Source organism: Nycticebus coucang, chromosome 6, assembly GCF_027406575.1.
Source record: "Nycticebus coucang isolate mNycCou1 chromosome 6, mNycCou1.pri, whole genome shotgun sequence".
Classification (NCBI taxonomy): Eukaryota; Metazoa; Chordata; class Mammalia; order Primates; family Lorisidae; genus Nycticebus; species Nycticebus coucang.
Genome location: NC_069785.1, coordinates 58,242,058 through 58,266,040, shown reverse-complemented (window position 1 = coordinate 58,266,040; position 23,983 = coordinate 58,242,058). Strand labels below are relative to the sequence as shown.

The window sequence follows — 23,983 nt, the reverse complement described above, 5'->3', positions numbered from 1 at the left end:
GTAGAACCCCAGGATATTTTCAAATAGCACACAGAAATATCAGTAATAGCCTTTGCCACACCTGAGTGATACAGAGAAATGTTACATGATGATCCCATGATATGGTCACTTTTTATAAAATTTAACTATGGAAAAAAGTGTTCTCCTTAAGATGGCTCCTCATTTGTATTCTTTTTCTTTTCTTTTTTTTTTTTTTTTTTTATTACTTTATTGTTGGGGATTCATTGAGGGTAAAGAAACCAGCTTACACTGATTGCATTTGTCAGGTAAAGTCTCTCTTACAATTGTGCCTTGCCCCCAGAAGGTGTGTCACACACCAAGGCTCCACCCCCCCTCCCTCCTTCCCTCTCTCTGCTCTTCCTTTCCCCTCCCTCCCTCCCTCTTCTCTCTGCTCTCCCCTCGCCCCCAACCATGTCCTTAATTGTCCTCATATCAAAATTGAATACATAGGATTCATACTTCTCCATTCTTGTGAAGCTTTACTAAGAATAATGTCTTCCACTTCCATCCAGGTTAATACAAAGGCTGTAAAGTCTCCATTTTTTTAATGGCTGAATAGTATTCCATGGTGTACATATACCACAGCTTGTTAATCCAATCCTGGGTTGGGGGGCATTTAGGCTGTTTCCACATTTTGGCGTTGTAAATTGAGCTGCAATAAATAGTCTAGTGCAAGTGTCCTTATGATAAAAGGATTTTTTTTCTTTCTGGGTAGATGCCCAGTAATGGGATTGCAGGATCAAACCAGAGGTGTAGCTAGAGTTCTTTAAGGTTTCTCTATACTTCCTTCCAAAAAGGTTGCATTAGTTTGCAGTGTAAAAGTGTTCCTTTCTCTCCACATTACACCAGCATCTGCAGTTTTGAGAGTTTGTGATGTGGGCTGTTCTCACTGGGGTTAGATGGTATCTCAGGGTGGTTTTGATTTGCATTTCTCTAATAATTAGGGATGATGAGCATTTTTTCAAATGTTTGCTAGCCATTAATCTGTCTTTTCAAAGGGACTCAAATCGTGTGGCTATGAACCCTCTGCCTGTTTGAGCCCTAGGACCTATTGTATGAGTGTTTTAACAATGTGCCCTTGGTTTAGCATTTCATTTGGTCCTTAGTTACTTTGGCACTTAGGTAACAATGATACTTTCTGCTGTTACTCATTATATCAGTTTCGGAGATTCAGATTCCATTTTTACTATTAAGACCTAAAAAATTCCTTGTGTTTTATGTTTCTTTCTCAAATTATTCTTTGATTCATTACTGTCATTTTATGAACTCAGTTTTTAAAAGTATTTAATAGGCAAATATAAATAGCTAAGAAAATCAAAGTATATTTTAGAGCACATTCATGAAAATAACCACCATCTGGATACAATGAATGTCCCTGGTTAATCTCTTTGACTTTTTCTTTCATAATTTATCTATTCCTAATTTTGTCTGCAGCACCTTCCTGATATTATACATAGAAACCTACTCAGAGGGCGGCGCCTGTGGCTCAAGGAGTAGGGCGCCGGTCCCATATGCCAGAGGTGGCGGGTTCAAACCTAGCCCCGGCCAAAATCCAAAAAAGAAACCTACTCAGAAATATCTTACGTATCTATCTTTAAGTGTGAATTTGCCAGTACTAACATTGCAGTTCCTCAGACCTGATTATAGTTCAGGCAAATTGGAAGGAATTTTTGTGGTTTGTTTTTTAGTTTGTTTTCAGATGGCCATGGATTTCATAGATTATCCAGCAGAATTAGGAAGAAAATGAAATGAAAAACAAATTTTGAGTTTTCCTGAAGTTTGCTCATCAGCCTTGCTTCACTTTTTTTTTGGCTGTCCCCTAGTCACTGATGTCTTTCAGATTGACTAGATCACTCTTCCTATCTTAGAACATTTTGAACAGAAAATAAGGCCATTTTCATTTCACCTAATTCGGTAGGTTTATAAATAGAAGGGAAGGTCCTCACAATAATAGAAGTACAGTAAAAGTTTATTCCCCTCTTTTGGTTTATATTTGTTAGAACTGAGAATAGAAAAACAATTTGTTCTTGCATTATTTACAGTAGGTAGCCCTCTGAAGAACATCATATGCCTTCACCACCCCCTTCAGGGTTCTCATAACAAATTAGGAAACTTGACAATTCTGAAAATAAAGAATTCCAAGCAACATGCATGGAAAACAGAGTCCTCAGACTTTTTTCACTATCTTCCTTTTTCAATCCCATGGAACAATTGCTGGGGCCTGAAAAAATACAATACCAGGTATGGTAATAGTTTCTGTAAACTAAAAGAGCTTGTAGAATAAGGTTTCTGCCTTCTGCCTCTTGGTCCTTTTGTCAGTGATGCTGGTGAAGAAAAGCCTTTTAGTAACTGTGGTTCTGGAACAGTGTCACGTGAGGAGAAAAAATAGAATTTTTATTTTTTAATTTACAAAATCAGGGGCAGGCAAATCTAAGCATAATCGTCCTATCAGTATATTTATTCTCCCTCCTTATGTGGTGACTCAACTGAAGAAACAATTAAACTGAGTAATTTAGGTTTCTGGATTTGAAGCTTATAGTTTTAAATAACAAAGTTAAAGTAAAAGCTTTCAAGTGGGCAAAAGACAAGACAGAAGCTTTTCAACAGAAAGTAGACTAATGACCAATAAACCTATAAAAAAAATGTTCAACTGTCTAATCATCGGGAAAATGCAAATTAGAACGACAATGAGATATCACCTAACTCCAGAGAGAACGGCTCTTCTCAAAAAATCCCAAAGCAACAGATGCTGGTGTGGATGCGGAGAGAAAGGAACACTTACACACTGTTGGTAGGACTGCAAACTAGTACAACCCCTATGGAAAGTAGTGCAGAGATACCTCAGAGAACTAAAAGCAGATCTACCATTTGATCCAGCAATCCCAGTACTGGATCTTTAATACCCAAAAGGGGAAACAAAAATATTTTATAAAAAAGACTTTTACACTTGAATATTGATAGCAACACAATTCACAGTCACAAAGATGTGGAAACAACCTAAGTGCCCATCCCATGAGCGGATTAATAAAATGTAGTATATACCGTGGCGTACCACTCAGCCATTAAAAAAAATGGTGATCTTATTTATATCTTTTGTAACAACTTGGATGGAACTGAGACCATTCTTCCAGGTGAAGTTTCATAAGAATGGAAAAATAAACATCATGTGGACTCAGTACTAAGTTGGAACTAGTCAGTCAATACTTACGTGCACATATAGAAGTAAAACTCAACAGAAATTAAGTAGGTAGGAGGGGGGAGTACAGGATGGGTAAATTAACACCTAATCATGAACCTACAATTCACACTTTCTGGGTGAAGGGCACACGTATAACTTTGACTTAAAATGTACAAAAGCAAAACGTGTGTACCCCTATAATATTCTGAAATTTTAAAACATAAAAGCTTTTTTCAAAAAAAAAATCCTTTTACTGAAACCAGTATGAAAAGTAAAGTTTAATGGACTAATTATGGACATGTTACCCTGATTGGTCATCTTTCATCAGAACTCAGTCATTGTTAACTTAGCCATACTTTGAAGGTGTTTAATAAGCCTCTGTGAGTTTCTCCTGATTCTGGAAATAATGATCCTTAGATATACTTTCACCATCAAGGATTTGCATGAAATCTCCTCAGGTAAGTCCTTATTGTTACAGTCTTCATAAGCCTTGGCCTTTCCCCAGTTTTGTGACCTTGTTTTTTTTTAAAAAAAAAGCCTGAGAGAGAAGACTGTCATAATAAGAAACACATTACTACAGACTTCAAACAAAAGAAATCATTCTTTATTAACATTTGAAAAATTCTGTCTTAAACCTGATGCTTCACATTTTTGAGATGGTCCCTAAAAACAGCCGCAGATCTCTCCACTTAAACTACTTTTAAACTGTCTTCTTTTTTAAAGACATTTTTTTAGTTCAGATTAATAGAAGGGTACATACAATTAGGTTACCTTGTTTGCATTTATTAGGTAAAGTCCAAGTTGTAGTTGAGCCCTTCACCCAGGAGGTGTGCCATATACCCCTATATTGTGCCAGTTAAGTGAGAGCATCCCAAACTCCCTCCCTCCTCCCCCCACCCACGCTCCCCTCTCTTGAATTTAATTATGTTTTTCTATCATGTGGGCATGTGGTTGTTCAGTTACTAGTTTCATATTGAGTACATTGAACGTGTGCTTTTCCATTCTTGTGATACTTAGGAAGATGGTCTCCAAATCCTTCCAGGTAAATACAAAGGATGTAAAGTTTCCATCTTTTCTTTATGGCTGAATAGTATTCCGTAGTATACATATTCCATAGTTTATTTATTCATTTGTGAGTTGCTGGGTGCTTGGGTTGTTTCCACATCTTGGCAATTGTGAATTGAACTGTGATAAACATTCTAGTGTAAATATCTTTAAACTGTATTCTATGCCAGCAAATAACAGGAACGTATTTTCTTACCATCTGTTTAAAGGTCTTTGAGTTTTGTTAATAACACATTCAAAATTCTACCTGGTTTTTTGCAATCCATTTAGTATTTGTTGACAGTTCAGAAACAGATATTTGAGCAGACAAGCAAAAAAATACCAGAAAATTAACTGTATTTGAAATATAGAATATCATTTCAGGTATTTCTTTTTGTATTCTATTTTAAAGAGAAGTGGTGTTGCTCTGTCGTCCAGGCTGGAGTTCAGTGACACGATCATAGCTCACTGTAACTTTGAACTCTTGGGCTCAAGTGATCCGCCCACCTCAGCCTCCTGAATAGCTAGGACAACAGGCATGCACCATTATGCCCAGCTAATTTTTAAATTTTTTGTAGAAATAGGATCTCGCTTGGTTGCCAGGTTGGTTTCAAAATTCTGGCCTCAAGCAGTTCTCTTGCCTCAGCTTCATAGAGTGCTAGGATTATAGACATAAGCTACCACATGTGGCCTGCTTCAGGTCTTTCATTATATAGAGGACAAATAGAAAGTTTCATATTTTTTCCCAAGCCCAACCTGGGAAAAGCTTTTGTTCTGATCTCTTCTACTGAGATTGATTAACTCCTTTCTCTCTAGTAGAACAACCATTGGTCAGAACTATTATCTGGTTTTAATTACACGTTAATGGCTCAGGAAGAAATAATATCTTCCTTTTTCTACTGTTATCCTAAGGGAAGTTAGTGCTGCTGAAACTTTGTCTTCAATAATTTGTGGCTAAATCTGATGTTCACATATAAAATCTTGGAGCCTTGCTCTCATGGTATGTCTCTCAAGTTAGTGGAGGTAACCAGACTAAATACTTCCTGAATTCCTTAAGATAAAGATACCTTCCTCATGGCCATGTTCTTTGTAGCATTATTCACCATAGCTAAGAAATGAAAGCAACCTAAGTGACCATTATCAGATACAGAAAACATATAAATACACAATGAAATACTATTCAGCATTAAAAGGCGGAAATATGGTCATTTGCAACAACATAGAAGGCAGCTTGGAAAGGGGAAGATGATCAAAGGGTACACTGTTTTCATTTAGGAGGAATAAGCATCAGTGATCTATTGTACAGCATGGCGACTATAATAATAATACATCGTGTATTTTTAAATTGCAAAAAGAATAGATTTTAAATTTATGTTTTCACCACAAAAAGTATGCGAGCAGATGGATTTATTAATTAGCCTGTTTTCATCCTTCTACACTGTAAACATATATCAAAATATCACATTTACCCCATAAATATATACAAGTATTATTTTTCAATTAAGAAAAAAGTTTTTAACAAATTTTAATGTATTTTTCAAGTAAGAGTCTTGTTGATAGAATTTGAATTATAAATTCTTTTGCCAAACATCTGATTTTAAGCAATTATGAAGGTTCTACTGCATTTAAAAAGAATAACATTTATATGATAATAACAATCCTAAAAATTGAGCATAAGCTGAACACTTTTCCTGAGTAAATACTATGGCCCAAAGTAATGGAACAAATAGGCTTGCTTTGTAGAATCATACGTACAAGACTTTTAACTAGTTTTTGTTTTTTATTAAGTGAAAGTTAAGTACAAAAGGGCATGAAGTCTGTATATTCTAAACTGATGCTGGGTGCAGCAGCTCACGCCTGTAATCTGAGCTCTCTGAGAGGCCGAGGCAGGAGAATCGCGTGATGTCAGCAGTTTGAGACCACCTTGAGCAAGGGTGAGACCTTGTCTTTGCTAAAAAATTGAAAAATTAGCCAGATGTTGTGGTAGGCGCCTATAGTCCCAGCTACTCAGGAGGCTAAGGAAGGAAAATTGCTTGAGTTTGAGGAGTTTGAGGTTGCTGTGAACTAGACTGATCCCACAGCACTCTAACCAAGGCAACAGAGTGAGACCCTGTGTCAGAAAAGAAATAGGCTCAGCGCCAATAGCTCAGTGGTTAGGGTGCTAGCCACATACAACAGAGCTGGAGGGTTCAAACCCATCCAGGGCCTGTTAAACAACAATGACAACAACAACAACAAAAGAAAAAAAATAAATAAGGTAAACTGGTGTTTTCGACCTTTTTTTAAAGCCCATGCCCCATTTTATAAAATATAAATATTTTGAAATTTCTAAATAAGTTAAATACTATTCTAAAAATGAGCAAATGGAAGCATTTGTGATTACAAGGAGTACCCCTTTTTCTATCCCCACATTTTTATCTGCATATATAAAAGCATTTTTCAGTTTTCTCAAAAGTGGTAGAGGAAAGAGTCTGTCTGTATTAAACAGAATGTTCTAGGGTGTGCTGCTATAACTGAGTAAGCCTGAAATATCGATGACCTAACCACAAAAATTTATTTTCATTCACATAACAGACAGCAGAAATCATTAGAGGTCTCTGCTTCAAAGAGTCCCTCGGAAACCCACATTAACAGAAACCCTGACATATTGTCACCAGTGACACACATGGCTTCCAAGGTGTCACAGAGCGGGGAACAGGCTGACACATTTTGATTCTTAACTATGTCAGCTGAAAAGTAAATTACATCACAGATGGTCAGGTTCATGGACTAATCACCTGACCACAGCTAACTGCAAAGCTGAGAAATGTAAGCGAGCAGTTAGAACCTTTGATGGCATTGTCTCTGTCACATATTCTCGTCACTACTTGCACCTTAATGTAAGTAGAAGGAATTAGATAGCTCCATACTACTGCTTTCTTGTGTCAATATTTTTGATCAGTGATAGTTTCAGAAGGGAAGAGAGTTAAATGGTAGGATTCAAACACCAAACACTACTTTGAACTTCCAAAAGTAAGTTGATCTTACATCTTTATTTTTTCCTCAGTCACGTATCAGAGTGAATATTGAATCTGATTGTTTTGCTATAAGCTTTTCGATCCAATGTGAAAGATCAAAGCACCATCATGGTAATTTGCAACCTTAAGTCTGTAGCACTGCTTTCTTTCATAGCCAAAGCTCAGAAAAACCATAAATGTGTATGCTTATGAAAATGGAATGATGACACACAAGGTCTGCCCACTTATTTGGGAATAAACAAGGAAACTTTACCAAGAATTCTCCAGAGGAGTTTCCTGGAATGTGTTTGACATCTCAGTAAACTTTAGTTCATAGATTTGAACATCTCACAAAGATTGAAATGTGTGAGAAAGAGGTCTTCATAAGCTTTCAGGCGGTATCCTCAACCATAACAGTATAAAAATTACAAGTTTGTTCATTCAACAGACTACAATAATTTTTGAGGTTCCCACTAAGCTCACAGTTTTCAATAACTTTGCTTTGAGAACTTCTTTAACTCAAGAAAGCAAAGACATTTCAGCCTAGGGATTTAAGGATATTGGTGTTTGTCATTTGAAGTTTCAGGACAAATCTCAGGTATGTCAAGATCTGTTAAAAATTATTTTTTTACTATAATAAAATGTGCATAGCATAAAATTTACCATTAGCAGTGTTTAGTACATTCATGATATTGTATAACCACCACCTCAATCTAGTTTTAAACATTTCATCACTCCAAAAGGAAACTTTATACCTGTTAAGCAGTCAGTCCTCATATTCTCCTTCCCTTTGCTTCTGGCACCCACTAATCTGTTTTCTGTCTCTAGGAATTTGCCTATTGTGGGGATTTCATATAAATGAAATCATATGATATGTGGCCTTTTGTGTCTGTCACATTCTTTGACTTAGTATAAAGCTTTCAAGGTTTATCCATGTTGTACTATGTATCAACACTCCATTTCTTTTATGGCTGAGTAAAGAATTCTAAGTTTATGCAGTTGTTCTTTTCTCTAGTACTATCAAAATAGAGCAACATTATCCTTCATTTCATAAATGCAAACATAATTCGTTTTGAGAACCAATGAATTTCAACATGGAACAGAAAACTTTCATTCTTAACATTTAAATCTTTACAAAACATATCATATAATCTGATTTTTTAACATATTTACCAGATGATACTCTTGCCTTGATAATCAAGCAAGTTTAGAGTCTTCTTCTGACCAATAAGCTTTGTTTTAGAAGCCAGTGATTAGGAGTGAATGACACAATATATTTAAGACCAGAAGTCTTCGTGGTGAGCTAACTAAACCTTGCTGATGTGAACTGCTTATCGCGACACACTTGAGTCCTTTTATTCCCATTTGCTTCGTATAATTTTGATACTACCAATTTTAGTGCCACTCTCCAAAGTTTTAGCACAGTGTTTACGGTGCCAGCCACATACACCAAGGCTGGCAGGTTCAAACCTGGCCCGGGCCAGCCAAACAACAGTGACAACTGCAACAAAAAATAGCTGGGCATTGGGGCAGGCTTCTGTAGTCCCAGCTACTCTGAGGCAAGAGAATCACTTAAGCCCAAGAGTTTGAGGTTCCTGTGAGCTTGGATGCCACAGCACTCTACCCAGGGCAACAGAGTGAGACTCTGTCTTTAGGGAAAAAAAAAAAACACATACCAAACAAAATAGTAGTTGAACAGTAGTAAATTTTTATAAATTTTCATTGTTTGAAGAAGCCCCCCCAAAAAGAAAAAATAGGTCACTGAGTTTGAACTTTTTCAAAAAACTACTTTTTAACATCCTCCTTATCTCTATGATGCTTTATCCTAATTTAGAATACATTCTGAAATGTATTCTCTTTCCTGGAATTGCTTCTCTTATTATTTTCTCTACTATATGTGAAATTTGAAAACTATATAGACATCAGGGTTTTACTAACATTGGTTTTATTATCCTTAATGATCAAAAATTATCTTTTTTGTTACATTCTCAAACCTGGCCCTTAATAATATATATGTTTTACTATTATAATCTTTTCTGAATTTAATACGATAGGCATTATTGCAAAAAGTATTTCAGGAATTATATTTGAGACAGATTAAAATGGGGAGATGTTATAGAAAGAGAAACCATCTAGTTAGACATTTTAGTAATTTAAGTATCATCAAAAGTTCCTTAAGGGCAAATACTGTGTTATATTGTTCATCTGTGTTGTGTGGTCCAATCCGTATAATCTGTGATGCACAGCATAGGTTCATAGTTACCTTACATCATTTGTGGAACATGGCAAAAGACAAAAGCAAATGAGTGAATGAATTCTCCTTATTGTTGAAGGAAAGATAGCTGAAGACCTAGAATAATGTGATAACAGTGAAAATACCGAGATTGGAAGAAGTAGGGCAAAGAGTTATAAGGCTAATTAAGGGATTAATGTGATGTACCAAGAACAGAATTTAGCAGACTCCAAAAAAACAGTGAAAACTAGAGAACAAAAAGATGATGATAAGTAACAGTTGAGATGGGAATGTCTTTTGTGTGTTTTCTTTGAGGAGAGAGCTACACAGGCTATCGCTGTAAATTTATTAGATATTGAAGCAAGAGCTAATTGCAAAAAACCTATAGATAGTGGGATTAAAGACTAGACTTGGGAGCCATTTGTGTATACCTGATTATGTCTTTATGAGGATGATTAAACTTTTGTGAATGAGTTCTGGTGAGAGTAAGAATAGGCTGAGTTTTATCATTTTTAGTTTTTTCAAATATTGGACCTCTGTTTAAGCTTTGCTTTATTAAGGTTACATAAATTCTGCCACCAGGAGTGCCAGTAACCTGTCCACATTTTCCATTACAATGGAGTTTTGCTTACATTAGGCTACCAAAATTTTACTACATGGGTATTTTTATTGTAATAAATTTACGGCACATTTGAAGCTATTATATATCAAACTCAACTTGGGAAAGAAAACTATAAAAAAGAACACAGAATTGTTTTAAAGGGTACATTTATAGACAAAATGACAGTTTCAGAGTGGCTGCAATAGAGAATCTTACAAGTAGGTACTCTAAATAGCAGCCGCTGTTGCAAGTCAAAGAATAATTTCATCTGCGTAGTCTAGACAGGTTTATTGGTTTTATTTCAGTATTTTTAACCTCACTTCCATCCACAGGTAACAGTAGCATCATTAGTCACATGTTCTAAATATTTGAGAATTAAAAAAGAATCCTAGAAATCATGTCTTTCATTTTATAGTTGTAAGGAAAATTTGTTGGAGCACTGAAGCCTCATAGCCAGTTAATAATTAGGTTAAGACGACTTAACTAATAAATGTTTCTCTTGACTCCTAGTCTGGTACTTGGTCTATAATATAAAACCCTCTTTCTTTAGATATAATTAAAAATGAGAACCTTTTGTCTAAACATTGATCTGTGATTTTATTTATACCTGTAAGAACTAATAGCAACGTACTTTCTTTAACCTTTTTATGTACAATACATTTGTCAACCTAGTTGTATTAATAATGAGAAAAAAAGCCTGCATTTTGTTTTATTTGTCAGGTGATTCATCTCATCCAGTTTAAATTTAGATAGTTGGTATCTTTTGGAAGATGTTAGGATTTTTGTTAGGAAAATGAATATTTTAAAAAATGATCTATTTTTAATCCTTTGTAATCAGCAAGAAGTTGAGAAGTTTACAGACCTAGAGAAACTCTACCTCTACCTTCAGCTGCCTTCTGGTCTCAGCAATGGAGAGAAAAGGTATATCTATTCTTGTCTCTGCTGTAATTACATTGTTTATAGGACATCCCTAGGATGTATGTGAAGTGTGTGTGTTGTGGTTGTTAATTGTTTCACAGTAATCCTAAAGTCATCAGAATGCAGAATGGCAAAAGCATAAATCGTTGCCATCTTTGATGATACTTGGTTAAGTGTTTACTTGTAGTTTTTGCTAATTCATTTGTTCAACTGAGTAAATGGTATGAAATGTGATTTAGATTTTGTTTTATAGATAGATTTAGATGTATTTATATAATCGGAGGGCTTGTGAAAATTAAACAGAAAACCAAAGAATAAACATATAAATATTTATTTATTCCTTATTGTGCGAAATAAAGTACAAGAGTTTGTTTTTTATAAATTCTGTTAGGTAAGCGTGTCATGGACTATAAAACAGAAAATGAAGTTTATGAACATAAATTCATAATAAATGTAAGGTATTTTAAGTGCTTAATATTACCTATAATTTCATCCTTAAAAATATTTGAGTCTCATTTAGAAAATGTGGAGAAAAGTTGTTCATTCAGCTACTCGATTCTTAAGAGTTTCTTTACTCTTTTAAATGTCTCAAAATTCACTTTATTCATATAAATTATCCTTAACATTCTATTCTTTTAAGTGTATATAAAAAGAAATGGAATGCAAATTCTTTTACCTTTTGTCCCTCATATCAAGTTTTTTTTTTTAACTTTAATCATTTTCTTTCCTAGAAACTTGCTCAGTATTTTCTTTGGAATTAAATAAATTATTTATATAGAAAGCTGAGATAGATGTCAGAATCAATACAGCAGCTTTCCTCATGCTGTCTTTGGTATCTATTTCCTGGAATGAGTTTAATACATGCTGCTGCCATATAATAAAAGGTTTAGATGTTTGGTGGATATAGTTAGCCTGAGACAGGCAGCTGGACTACAGGAAGGAATGAATATAGGGGAGATTTGTCTTTTTAAGATCTCTCTGGTGTGAATTCCATTCTGGAACAGAGAGTGCTTTAGCAAGATTTAAAGGTAATTACTTCTGTATATATTTTTTGAGTATGTTGAGCAAATAGAAATAAGCAATTCTTCAGTAATTTTTGTTATAAAGTTTGATGATTTGATAAGTGCAGGCAAATGAACAAATAACCACTTAGAGGTAATTTTGTGACACCATGGGGAGGGATAAAATAGGGAAATAACTTTCATCTAACACCAGTGTTGAAGATAGCTCACAACCACAGGTAGACAATTTGTATATAGAGTACTAGCCATGTTCTAAGTTTAGTTTGGTCATTTATAGTATATTTGCACGCCATTCTTTAGCGGAACACTTAGGCCTGGGTCAAAAAAATCAATGAACTGCTGTTTAATTCAGCTAAAACATGTTCTTATTTTATGATTAGTGATCAGAATGCCATGTCATCCAGTCGGGCACAGCAAATGCATGCCTTTTCCTGGATTCGGAATACCCTAGAGGAACATCCTGAGACTTCACTACCCAAACAGGAAGTCTACGATGAGTACAAGTAAGTATTACGTGTAATATGGCATGTGGATGTGTTGAAGAGGTAAAGTACTATACTTGACTACAATGATTTATTTTATTATTGGTGGATCTCAAGCTGGTACAGGGGAATTGCTGTTAGGAATCTCTTAAGATTCTTTCTAGCTCTAGCTTCTCTGGTAGCATGTGCAATAAAGGCCAGAATAAAGGAGTTTCTGTAGAGTTCTTCAGGATGACAGGAGGGATATCCAAGAATAGAGGGACAGTGGCATAGGATTGGTGAATAAAAGGAGTCCTGTAGCATTCTTAAGGATGAAGGAAAGTAGGTTAGAGAGAGACAGTAGAAGACAAATAACTTAATCCAAAAGGAAAAATTAAAACACTAAAACATTGAAAAACTTTGACTCTTTTTATTTATTTATTTATTTTTTTGAGATAGAGTCTAACGTTGTTGCCCTCGGTATAGTGCCATGGCGTCATGATTCACGGCATCCTCAAACTCTTGGGCTTAAGCAATTCTCTTGCCTCAGCCTCCCGAGTAGCTGGGACTATAGGTGCCCACCACAATACCTAGCTAGTTTTAGAGATGGGGGTCTTGCTCTTGCTCAGGCTGGTCTCAAACCTATGAGCTTAGGCAATCTTCTGCTTCAGCCTCCAAGAGTGCTAGGATTATAGGTGTGAGCCACCATGCTCAGCCCAAAACTTTAGAATTTCTTCTAATTCTTTTCTTTACTAACCAAAGGATATTGTGAAGTTTGTAAAAGTCTTGGTCTGTTGCTGGGGCTAGAGTACAGTGGCATTATCATAGCTCACTGTAACCTTGAACTCCTGCGCTCAAGCAATCCTCTCACCTTACTCTCCTAGAATAGCTGGGACTATTGGTATGCATCACCATGCCTGGCTTTTTAAAATTTTTTTGTAGATATGAGGTCTATATTGTCCAGGCTGGTCTCAAACTCCTGGCCTCAAATGATCCTTCCACCTTGGCCTCCCAAAGTGGTAGGATTACAGGTGTGAGCCACTGAGCCTGGCCAAAAGCCTGCCCTTACTCAAGGGCAAGAGAGTTCAGTTATACATGTATTTTATTTAAATATAGAACATATAAGTATACAGACAAATAGGCCCTGCTAAATAGATAAAGGTTAATATATGCCAAATCTAGTCTTGTTTAACCTTTTTATAATTGATTTGGAAAAAGTAATTTATTCTGGCAGAGTAAGTAAAACCAAATCTGGGTGATTATTCACATGTCAAACCAACAAGCATCAATATGCTGTATTTATACAGTTTGGAAGAAAAGCATTAAATTAGTGCTGTTGTTAATCAATGTAAGATGTTAAGGAACTATACTTATTGAGAAGATTATTGGTATCTGAAAAGAAAACTTCTACCCACATTCTAAATTCTTATTATCTCTCACACACACACACACAAAAATCCCATAACAGATCTGGAGGAAAATCTAGAGAAAAATGTCTGAAATGATCAAAAGAACCAAGTTAAACTAAAGAACTTTAATTTTTTGTTTCCTATTTAGAAAGGTTTAAACTAAGAGCGCACATGATCTAAGTTGTTTATTCTCTTAGTCAGCAACAATCTGTTGAATACATGCTATATGCCAAATGCTGTGATAAGTTCTGAGTTTCAGTAAGACTGATACAGTCCCTATTCTTACTAAGAATATTTATAGTAAGCATGAATTCTTCATTAAATTCAAGTTAATTAAAGTAGAGATAACTCTGAAATTTCAAAGCAATTTTGAATTTGATAAAAGGTGATAAATATAAGGCAAACTTGTGTTATATGTTGAAGAAACCCTGGATTGAAGATCAAGAGAATAGATTCCAACAATAAAATTTGTGTGACTTAGACAAAAGTTTTAACTGTTTTGTCAGTTGGTTCATCTGTAAAATGAGTCAAAGATGTATACAGTTTCTTTTAGCTCTAAAATTCTAGAAGTTGTTTGAAGTAGGAAATGTTGAAAAACTAGCCAAAGATGTCTTGCTAGTTTTCCAAAAGGCAAATTGGGCCGATAATGACATTTCCACGATGGACTAATAATGGAATATAGGATATTCATATATTTTTGAAATGATGACCTTCCTCTGTACACCCTTCTTATCAGCATTAGAGACAGTAGCCTACATTTGTGGAAGTGTGATCATGGTCTATGATGGCAGTCCTTATATTCCTAAAAATTTCCTGACTTTGGCAAGGTATGGTATTTGGCAAGACATGGTCAGATTTTTTTTTTATAATATTTTTCTGGAAATAATTTTAGATTAGAGTTTAAAAAAGAATTGGAAAGAATTGTGCAAATAGTACTACGGTAGTGTACACCAAGTATTTGAATCTGGGTATTTGTTTAAAAAAAATAAACTATTTTACTAAAAATATACTTTATTTACTTTTTTATTCCCCACGTTTTCACATAGCCAGCACTAATTTAATACATGCATTAAGAGTTATTGAGAATCTGATCCCTGACATTGATAATAAAATTTGTGTTGTAGAGGACTTTGTAAATTTTCTACTATGCTTTTCTCCCCTTGTTTAGATGGGAACATTGAAATTCAGAGAAGTTAAGTGACTCTTTGAGATCTGTGACTAGAATTCAAATATAATGAATGGTTCATACTAGGTGAGAAGGCAAGCTTGTTAAATTGAGTGATAGCAAACTGAGTATATAGAAAACATTATGTAAATAGTTTGAAATACTACTAATACTATTTGGCTGGGACTTCCACTTACTATGAATAAACAAACTGCTCAAAGTATGAATTAGTTTATGTAATTAGTATATTGCATACAAATAATAAGTGTATTGTAAGAGACACAGCTTAGTAGCCTGACATGTGCTCAAAAGAAACTGTGTTAGTGTTTCCACAGAAGTACAGCATGGGGAAGCTTTAGGTTATTTCCTCATTGGGTTCTACATTGCCTAAAACCACAATTTGCTGTGTGGGTTCAAATTATTTAAGACATGAAAAATGTACAAAGAGTACAGAAAGGCAAAAAGTAAATCAAGGTATTAGGTAAATCAAGGTATTAGGAAATACCTAGTTTTAAAAAGTTTAATTATGGTGGTGCCTGTGGCTCAAGGAGTAGGGCGCTGGTCCCATATGCCGGAGGTGGCGGGTTCAAACCCAGCCCCGGCCAAAAACCACACACACACACAAAAAAAAAGTTTAATTATGTCATCTAAAGAAAACTAAATAGATGACAGCTATATATTTTTTAAGAACAAGGATTATAAATCACAGGAGAGATTTCAATTAGGCAAAAAATAATATTTCCTGTCAATAAAGATTTTTAGAGAAATTTTCTTCTTTCCTTAAAGGCCTTTTAGACTATTCTTTTGTTGTTGTTGTTGTTTGGAGTATCTAAATGAAGTTTCCTTAATAAAAATTTAGCATAGAATGACTATAATGGATTCCGTTCTAAATATTCATTTGAAAATAATGTTATTAACATGAAATGTGCCTTTACGTGAATTTTAAGCTGTTCCTGTTATGAACCCTTTTACAATTCATTGCAATGATGTTTAGATATATTTGTGTAAAAATCTATACCTTTAAAAATCATTAAAATCAAAGTCCCTTTGATTAAAAAAAAATTAAGGTATAACCTTAGACAGTAATGACTAGCTTCCTTTAACTTTATTTTCATGCTAAATTAAGATACTAATCAAACTAAAAAGCTTTCCACATTCAAAGACAGTTTAATTTACAAACCTTTGTGAGCTGTTTTATTTGTTGAAACCTTTGAATTCTAATTATCATGTTCATTAAAATGACATCAATGCATTTATTTTTCTAATTATAAAATAATGAGTATTCATCGTGAAAGTCTTGGCAAATGATTATAAATGTATAAAGAAGAAAAGTAGCACCAGTAATTCCACTATCTGAAAGTAATCATTTGCTTTGTTTCCTTTTGCTTTTTCTAATGCCTTTTATGTGTGTATTTTGTCCCCAGTATTTATGCAGTTCTTGGGTGAGAGAGTAGTTGCATGTAACACTGGAGTATACATCCTTGTATGTATAATTTCGTATAAATTATCAAAATTGGGATTGCTGGCTAACCATTATATAGTTGTTATTTCCTTATTGTTCACTAAATGCGTTTCTTTCTTATATGTCAGTTCTTATGTCTATTTCTTAAGGATTATTAATCTTTATATAGTAAAGATTGCAATAATAAAATGTAAATGTTTTCCTGATGTTTGTTATTTAATTTTAGTTCATTTTTCAAAAGTAATCTTATCTGTCCATTTTCATCACAGCTTATAAAATTGATATTATGCTTTATAAAAAATTTACCTGTGCCACTAGCCACTGAGTACTCACCTATATTTTTCGTAGGTATTATTTTATATATATAACTCTTTAGTTTATCTGCTATTTATTTTGGTAAATGTCATTAGATGAGGCATTTATTTTAAGTTTTTTTGAATGTTTAATTATCCCAACCTTTTTATTGAATAATTATTCTCTTAACATTAATCTGTAAATTAACTGTCATCCTATAAATCCTCTGGACTTAATTTTCTCTTCATATGCCAGTACCATACCATTTAAATATTTTAGATATCAAATGTTTAAATAGAGGATAGTGGCAGTCTGCCTTTTCCTTTCTTCCAATTTTCCTTGGTTTTATTTTCTAATCAATTAATTTTTTCAGATAAAAATTGCAAATGAGTCCTCTACTTTTAAAAAAGGAAACCCCAAAGGGATTTTGATTCAAAATGCATTAACTGTGAAAATTTATTTTAGAATATTATTTCAGACTTAGAAGTATGTTTCTTAATTTATAATCTTTCTTTTATGTCCTTCAGTGAAGTTTAATTAAATCCACTTATTTTCTCATTATTAAATTTATTCCTTGGTAACATTTTATTATGTCATTTATATTACAAAAATATATTGTTCCATTGTTTTACTATTAGTTTTCATTCTTAAGAAATAATTTTATATGTACTGCATAAATAAAATAATAATCCTTATTTTTTACTTTCGACTTATCTAGTTTATTTTCTGGTATAACACTGCAGTGTACTTGTACATCCTTGTCTGTATAATTTAGTGTAAATTATCAAAATTGGGATTGCTGTTTAGGATTAGACTAAATTAATACAGACAGGGGTGTACACTGCAGTGTTTTACTTTCCTGTGTCTCTTCTTCATTGTCTTTATTTTGTTACTACATTTAGTAGACTTCTATTTTAAATGTAGCAATGATAGAAGTCATTTTCTCTTACATAGTAAGTTCTCTGATACTAAGGATGTACCAGTTATAGTTGATCAAGATGTGATTTTATGAGAAATGGATATTGAAATTCATCAAATGCTTTTTTGGCATATAGTGAAATTATTTTGTAGCTCTTTGTCTTATTGATGTGATGTGATACATAAAGATACTAGCTAATGTAAACTCTTACTCTTAGAACGAATGTCCTCATGTCAAGATATGTAATCTTATAGTATACCATTGAACTCTATTTTCAAGTATATTATTTAGGATCTTTGTATCTATATTCATAAGTGAATTGGTCTATAATTTTCTTTCTGTTATGTGTGTGCTATCTTTGTCAGGTTTTGATATCAGGGTTAGGCCAGCTTCGTAAAATGAATTGGAACTCTTTTCCTAATTTTCTGTACTCTGGAACAATTTATATAGCATGGGACTTATTTATTCTTGAAAATTAAGAATTCAACTATAAAACCATCTAGGCCTGGAGTCTTTGTTGGAGGTAATTCTTTGAGAATTTTTTTATTACACATTGATTGGGTTTTATTTCATTAATCAATTTTGGTAGTTTGTTTTTCCTGGAATTCATTTTGTCTTTTCTTTTGTATTAGCGTAAGTCTATCTATTGTGTTCTCTGATAAATTTAATATCTTCTGTATCTGTTACATGCTTTGGTATAGTTATAATTTTATGTTTGTATTTTCTTCCTTTTTTAAAAAATATTTCACCTAGCCTTATTTACTTTTATTGAGTTTTCTTTTTATTTAAGACAAAGTAATCAAGTTGTTAACGTTATTTTCTTATCTGTTTTTTCCTTTATTAGATACTATTATTTTTGTTCCTCCTCAGTTTCTTAGTTTTTTATTTTACTCTTTAAATGCAGTGCTTGGTGTGTTTTCATTCATATTTAAGATGTGAATGTTTATATCTGTGAATGTGCCTGTAGATTTAGCTCTATCCTGTTAGATAATGGATATGAGTTGTTATAATTGCTATTATTGTCTAACAGTATAGAATTATAGTTTTGCTTTCTTCTTTGACTCAGTTAGAAGACTTCCTTTCTTTTATTTATTTATTTTTTTTTACTTTTCATGTGTTTATTTCACTTTGTTTTGTTTTACGCTGAATACTTTCTGGTTTTATTATACTGTGGTAATAATAATTGGTTTGATTTTTATATTAAAAAAGTTTACTGTAGTCCAACATTATAAATTTTTATAAATATTTCTGGGCTCTCTCACATATCACACTGTTTCATTTCGTTGATTCCACTGAATCCACTTTCTTATTTCTTTTTTTTTTTTTTTTTTGTAGAGACAGAGTCTCACTGTACCGCCTTCGGGTAGAGTGCCGTGGCGTCACACGGCTCACAGCAACCTCTAACTCTTGGGTTTATGCGATTCTCTTGCCTCAGCCTCCCGAGCAGCTGGGACTACAGGCACCGGCCACAACGCCCGGCTATTTTTTTGTTGCAGTTTGGCCGGGGCCGGGTTTGAACCCGCCACCCTTGGCATATGGGGCCGGTGCCCTATTCACTGAGCCACAGGCGCCGCCCACACTTTCTTATTTCTAAATCCTCCAAATTCTGCCCCCCCGAAAAAAAATTCCTTTTGCTTGTTTAACCAAGCAAGTTGAGTAGTGTGTTAATCTCCCATAGTATTTTTAATGAGTTTTGCTTTACAAATTTTAGGGCTGTGTGACACAAAAAATGTTTCATAATTTTATAACTTTATGATAGTCTTTACCAGTTAATAGGGTGTCATATTTTATGTATTCTGCCTTGAATTCTCCTTTGATAACAGTATTTGTAAGCTATTCAGGATATCTTTCTGATTCATATATTTGTTGATTATTTTTACCATCTGTGTCATTCTGATTTAGGTGGTTTACATTGCTATGTTTCTAAAATTTTCATCTGAAATTCTTCCTGTTCTTTTTAAATTTTTTTTTCAAGTTTTGCCTGTGTAAGGTTATATTCACTCAGTAACTCAGACATAGAGGTAAGGGAAACATGGCCCCCATCTCACAGATAGAGAAGCAAAGGCAAATTAGAGGCTTCCTGGCTACGTCTCTGTGCTAGGATGGACCACAGAACATAATGGTGACACACAGGGTCATCTACCCAGTCACTACCATGCTTCTTCCAAGATGCCCCACGCTAGGGTGAACTTGGCTCCACATGGCAGACCCAAGGAAAGGAAACTTGAGGCCAGCATAAATTTCTGGTCCTCCCACTACAGCGTCCTCTCTCGCTTATAGCTTGATATATGTCTGTAAGAAAGTGAAGCTGAAGAGACCAAAACATATCTTCTGGCCACCTAAGAACTTCACTCCCAAGTGCTGGGTGGCAGTAAACAGCAGGCATTACTGGAAAGGAAAGTTGTGGGCCCCCAGAGCATCCTTGCTTCACAGTCATCAGCACCAGTCATGTCTGATCTCCCTGTAATAGTGGCTTCTGCTCTGGAGTCCACCAGGTCCCAGTGTCTGCCATCTCCTGAAAACCTGTTGGCTGGCTGGGAGATTTGTTCAGAATACTTTGTGCTAACTTCCTAATGCTTCTCCTCCTTTGATGATATCCAGGGAATCTGGGTGCTGAACAACAAAGCTCTAGGAGCACCCAAGGGCAGGTTTGAGCCTCCCACTGTCCCTGTTTCATGTCATGTGATTGGTCACCTGTTGGGCCACAGTGCCTCAGAGATCCTTCAGCACATTCAGCATCTGGAAGATGTCAAATGCATGTGCCACCCGGATCCTCTGGACAGCTCTTGCCTGTTCCTCTCTGTCCTGGATTCTAGCCTCAAGTAACTGTAGGAGGCAAGAAGCTGTCATCCCTCCTTTGGAATCAACACGTAGGACGTTTTGCTGCAGCCCATGGGCTACATTTGATGCCACACAAAAACATAACTGAGTTTTGCCGCTACCTGGGCCTCCTACAATTTTCAGTCACTTCTCCAGGAGAGAAACCAGTGTCAGGTAATTTGTCCAGGCTGCCTGTGCTGGTAGACAGGATGGCAGTGGAGGTCTTCGGTTCTTCACAGAGATTAGCACCATTGAAGAGGAAAGCCGAGAACTGAACCAGCGGCACCTGCATCAGGGCAACCAGGGCCTTGTAAGACAAGCCACATTTCTGAGCTACCGTCTCTAGGACTGCAGAAACCAGGTCCACCACTCTCTTGATCCTGCAGCTCCTCAGAAGGTGAACCATCTCCTGGACGAGATGGCACAGTCTGACCCTGGGTATGCTCATGTTTCCTGACAGGCACGTGGGCACCTGCAGGGCCCTCTCCAGACACCATTCTGCATTGCCTTTCTGGAAAAGCATGGGTGGGCCAGCAGTGGGAGGAGGGAAGTGAGGGGGCAATGGGGAGGGTGAAAGTCAGGGGGATTACCTGCTCTCCCATCACTGTTCTTGATTTGACCAATAGAAGAAGCTCATGAATTGAACCAATCCAGAAGCTCTGATGTATGCAAACACATAGCAACACAGGCAGTAGCATCCTAGCTACAGCTCCTACTGCTTTTTACTGCTGTATAATAGAGAAACACAAGCATTGAGCATAAGTTTGTTTCCTACCAACTAATATACAGCCTGCTTTAGTAGCCCTGAATCCTGAATATCTGTTTTCATTTGGGGTAGCAAAATATAATTATCAAGGGCTGAATATTGTTCTGTCATATGACTCATGTTATTTGCCCTTTTGATAAAACGGTGATGCTATGAGTGAACACGTACACAGCAGTGACACAACAACACAATTTATCAGTAAGATAAATTCCAATATGTGAAACAATCAAGGATTTGTGCATTTGTAATTGGATAGAAGTTATTTAAGAGGTAGAGATATGAATTTTTTTGTTTTTCTTTCACTTCCTGCATTGTCTCTGCTTCTCATCTGAGTTTTTATTATTATTTGTTTATCTTCATGTTGGAGATTTTCTTCATATGTCTGAAGATCACTTTGTTTTCTATTACTATTAAATGTGGAAAGCAAATATAAAAAAATAAAATAAAACACCTTTAGAAGTTTCATGTGTAGCCACCAGAGCTTGTCTACTGTTGGGCTTCACTTTTAGGTTGTCAAGCTGTACATCAGGATATTTATAAATGTCAATATGTCTTCCAGGGGTCAGAGAGTCCTCTAAGCTTCTGTTTGGGAGGCACACACTGTCTGCTGGTAGCAGTTCTAGACCTTGATTAGGGAAGGGTTCAGAGTTCATCCTAACAAATCTGCATTTCCACTGTGTTCCCCCTTTCCACCCTACTACCACCCAAACTGGTTTTAGTAACCATCTCACTTTTGTACTTTGCTAACTCCTACCCCTCCTTTTAAATTTCTTCGAAGTGTCAACTAATTCTACTGTGGGCAGGAGATGATACTGCTGTTACTCTGTACCTTTGGGGTTAGGGGTATTTTTATTTCTTATGTTGACCTTTTACAAATGCATGATCTGTTCATCACATTTAACCACAGTGCTTCATTTATTTTGGCATTTGGCAGTGCAACACAGCATATGATTATATAACCATCTCAAATTATAACTATTTTAGCCATAAGAAATAAAAACTTTAGAAGACTGGAAGATGGACCAGGCACCTGTAATCCTAGCATACTGGGAAGCTAAAGCAGGTGGATCACCTGAGCTCAAGAATTCAAGACCAGCCTCAACAAGAGCAAGACCCTGTCTCTACTAAAAATAGAAAAACTAACCAGACACTGTGGCAGGCACCTATAGACCCAGCTACTCAGGAGGCTGAGGCAAGAGGATCGCTCAAACCCAGGAGTTTGAAGTAGCTGTGAGTTATGATGCCACAGCACTCTACCCAGGGCAACAGAGTAAGACTCTAAAAAAGAAAAAAGAAAGACTGGAAGATGAAAACCTTTATAAAGACTTTCTTAAGTCTACAAAAAGCATAGACTTGAAAAAGACTCCTTTCAAATTGTATTTAATGTTTCCCACTGATGTGGAATAGGGCCCAGACCTTTTATATTTCAGGGGGAAGGTAGCCTTAGTGGAGAAAGACTGGGCTTTGGAAGTAGCCATGTGTAAGTCTGATTCCTCATTTAGACATGTGCTGGAACATGTAGCCATAGCAAATACTTATCCTTTAATGTTTATCTACTATCCTCTTGTAAAATGGAAGAACACCATACTAGGTTTTTCTTTTTTAAGATCAAAAAATATATATATGAACTTGCTGAAAAAGAGATCAAGAAGTCAACCCCATTTATAATAGCAACAAAAAATAAAATAAAATACCTAGGAATAAACTTAACCAAAAAACATGAAAGACGTATACAAAGAAAACTACAAAACACTGAAGAAAGAAATTGAAGAGGATACAAATAAATGGAAGAAGACATGAGTACACATTTCTCAAAAAGAAGACATACAAATGGCCAACAGCTATATGAAAAAAACGTTCAACCCCACTAATCATCAGGAAATTGCAAGTCAAAGCTACAGTGAGTTATCCCTCCCCAGTTAGGATGGCTATGATAAAAAAGGTAAAAAATAACAAATGCTGGATTAAAAATAAAACAAAAATAAAAGATAAAAAAAATAACAAGGTTGCAAAGAAAAGGAAACTCATACTTTTGGTAGGAATATAAAGTAGGAAAGCCACTATGGAGAAAAGTGTGCAGGTCCCCAAAAAACTACAAATGAAACTACCATAAGATTCAGCAATTATACTACAGGGCATTTATCCAAAGGAAATGAAATCAGTATATCAAAGAGACATTTGCACCCCCATGTTTAGTATAGCACTATTCACAGTTGTCAAGATTTGGAATCACTTTAGGTATGCAACAAGAGATGAGTGGCTAAAGAAAATGTGGTATATATACATAATGGAATACTAGTCAACCATTAAAAAACTAAATCATCTCATTTGTGACGACATGGGTGGAACTGGAGGATATTGTGTTAAATGAAACAGAAAGTTAAATTAAATACCACATGTTCCCACTCACATGTGGAAGCTAAAAGTTGATCTCATAGAACAGATGTGTCCAGCCCATGGCCCATGGGCTACATGTGGCCCAGAATGGCTATGAATGCAGGCCAACACAAAATCATAAACTTACTTAACACATGCTTTTTGGTGGAACTCAGTTGCATAGTTCTTGAACCTGAACTTTGTAGACAGTAATACCATGTTGCAATGTCACGTAAAATAAACATACATATGCTGTTTGTATGCATATTTGGCTTCAGTTTTAAGGCTGTGTGCATTATCTTCGAGTGTGTTATCTGCC

The 23,983-nt window shown here is 35.2% G+C and overlaps 1 protein-coding gene and 1 pseudogene across 1 annotated transcript in view; one reads left to right on the top strand and one right to left on the bottom strand.

Moving 5' to 3' along the window:
* Window positions 1–23,983, top strand: part of RFX7 (regulatory factor X7) — a 140,589-nt gene that overhangs the window by 90,654 nt on the left and 25,952 nt on the right. Inside the window, exons 3-4 of the mRNA XM_053593918.1 lie at window positions 10,891–10,973; window positions 12,373–12,495. Coding sequence (XP_053449893.1) covers window positions 10,891–10,973; window positions 12,373–12,495 — 206 coding nt within the window. The remainder of the gene's footprint in view (window positions 1–10,890; window positions 10,974–12,372; window positions 12,496–23,983) is intronic.
* Window positions 19,050–22,154, bottom strand: LOC128587593 (DNA repair protein RAD51 homolog 4-like; annotated as a pseudogene).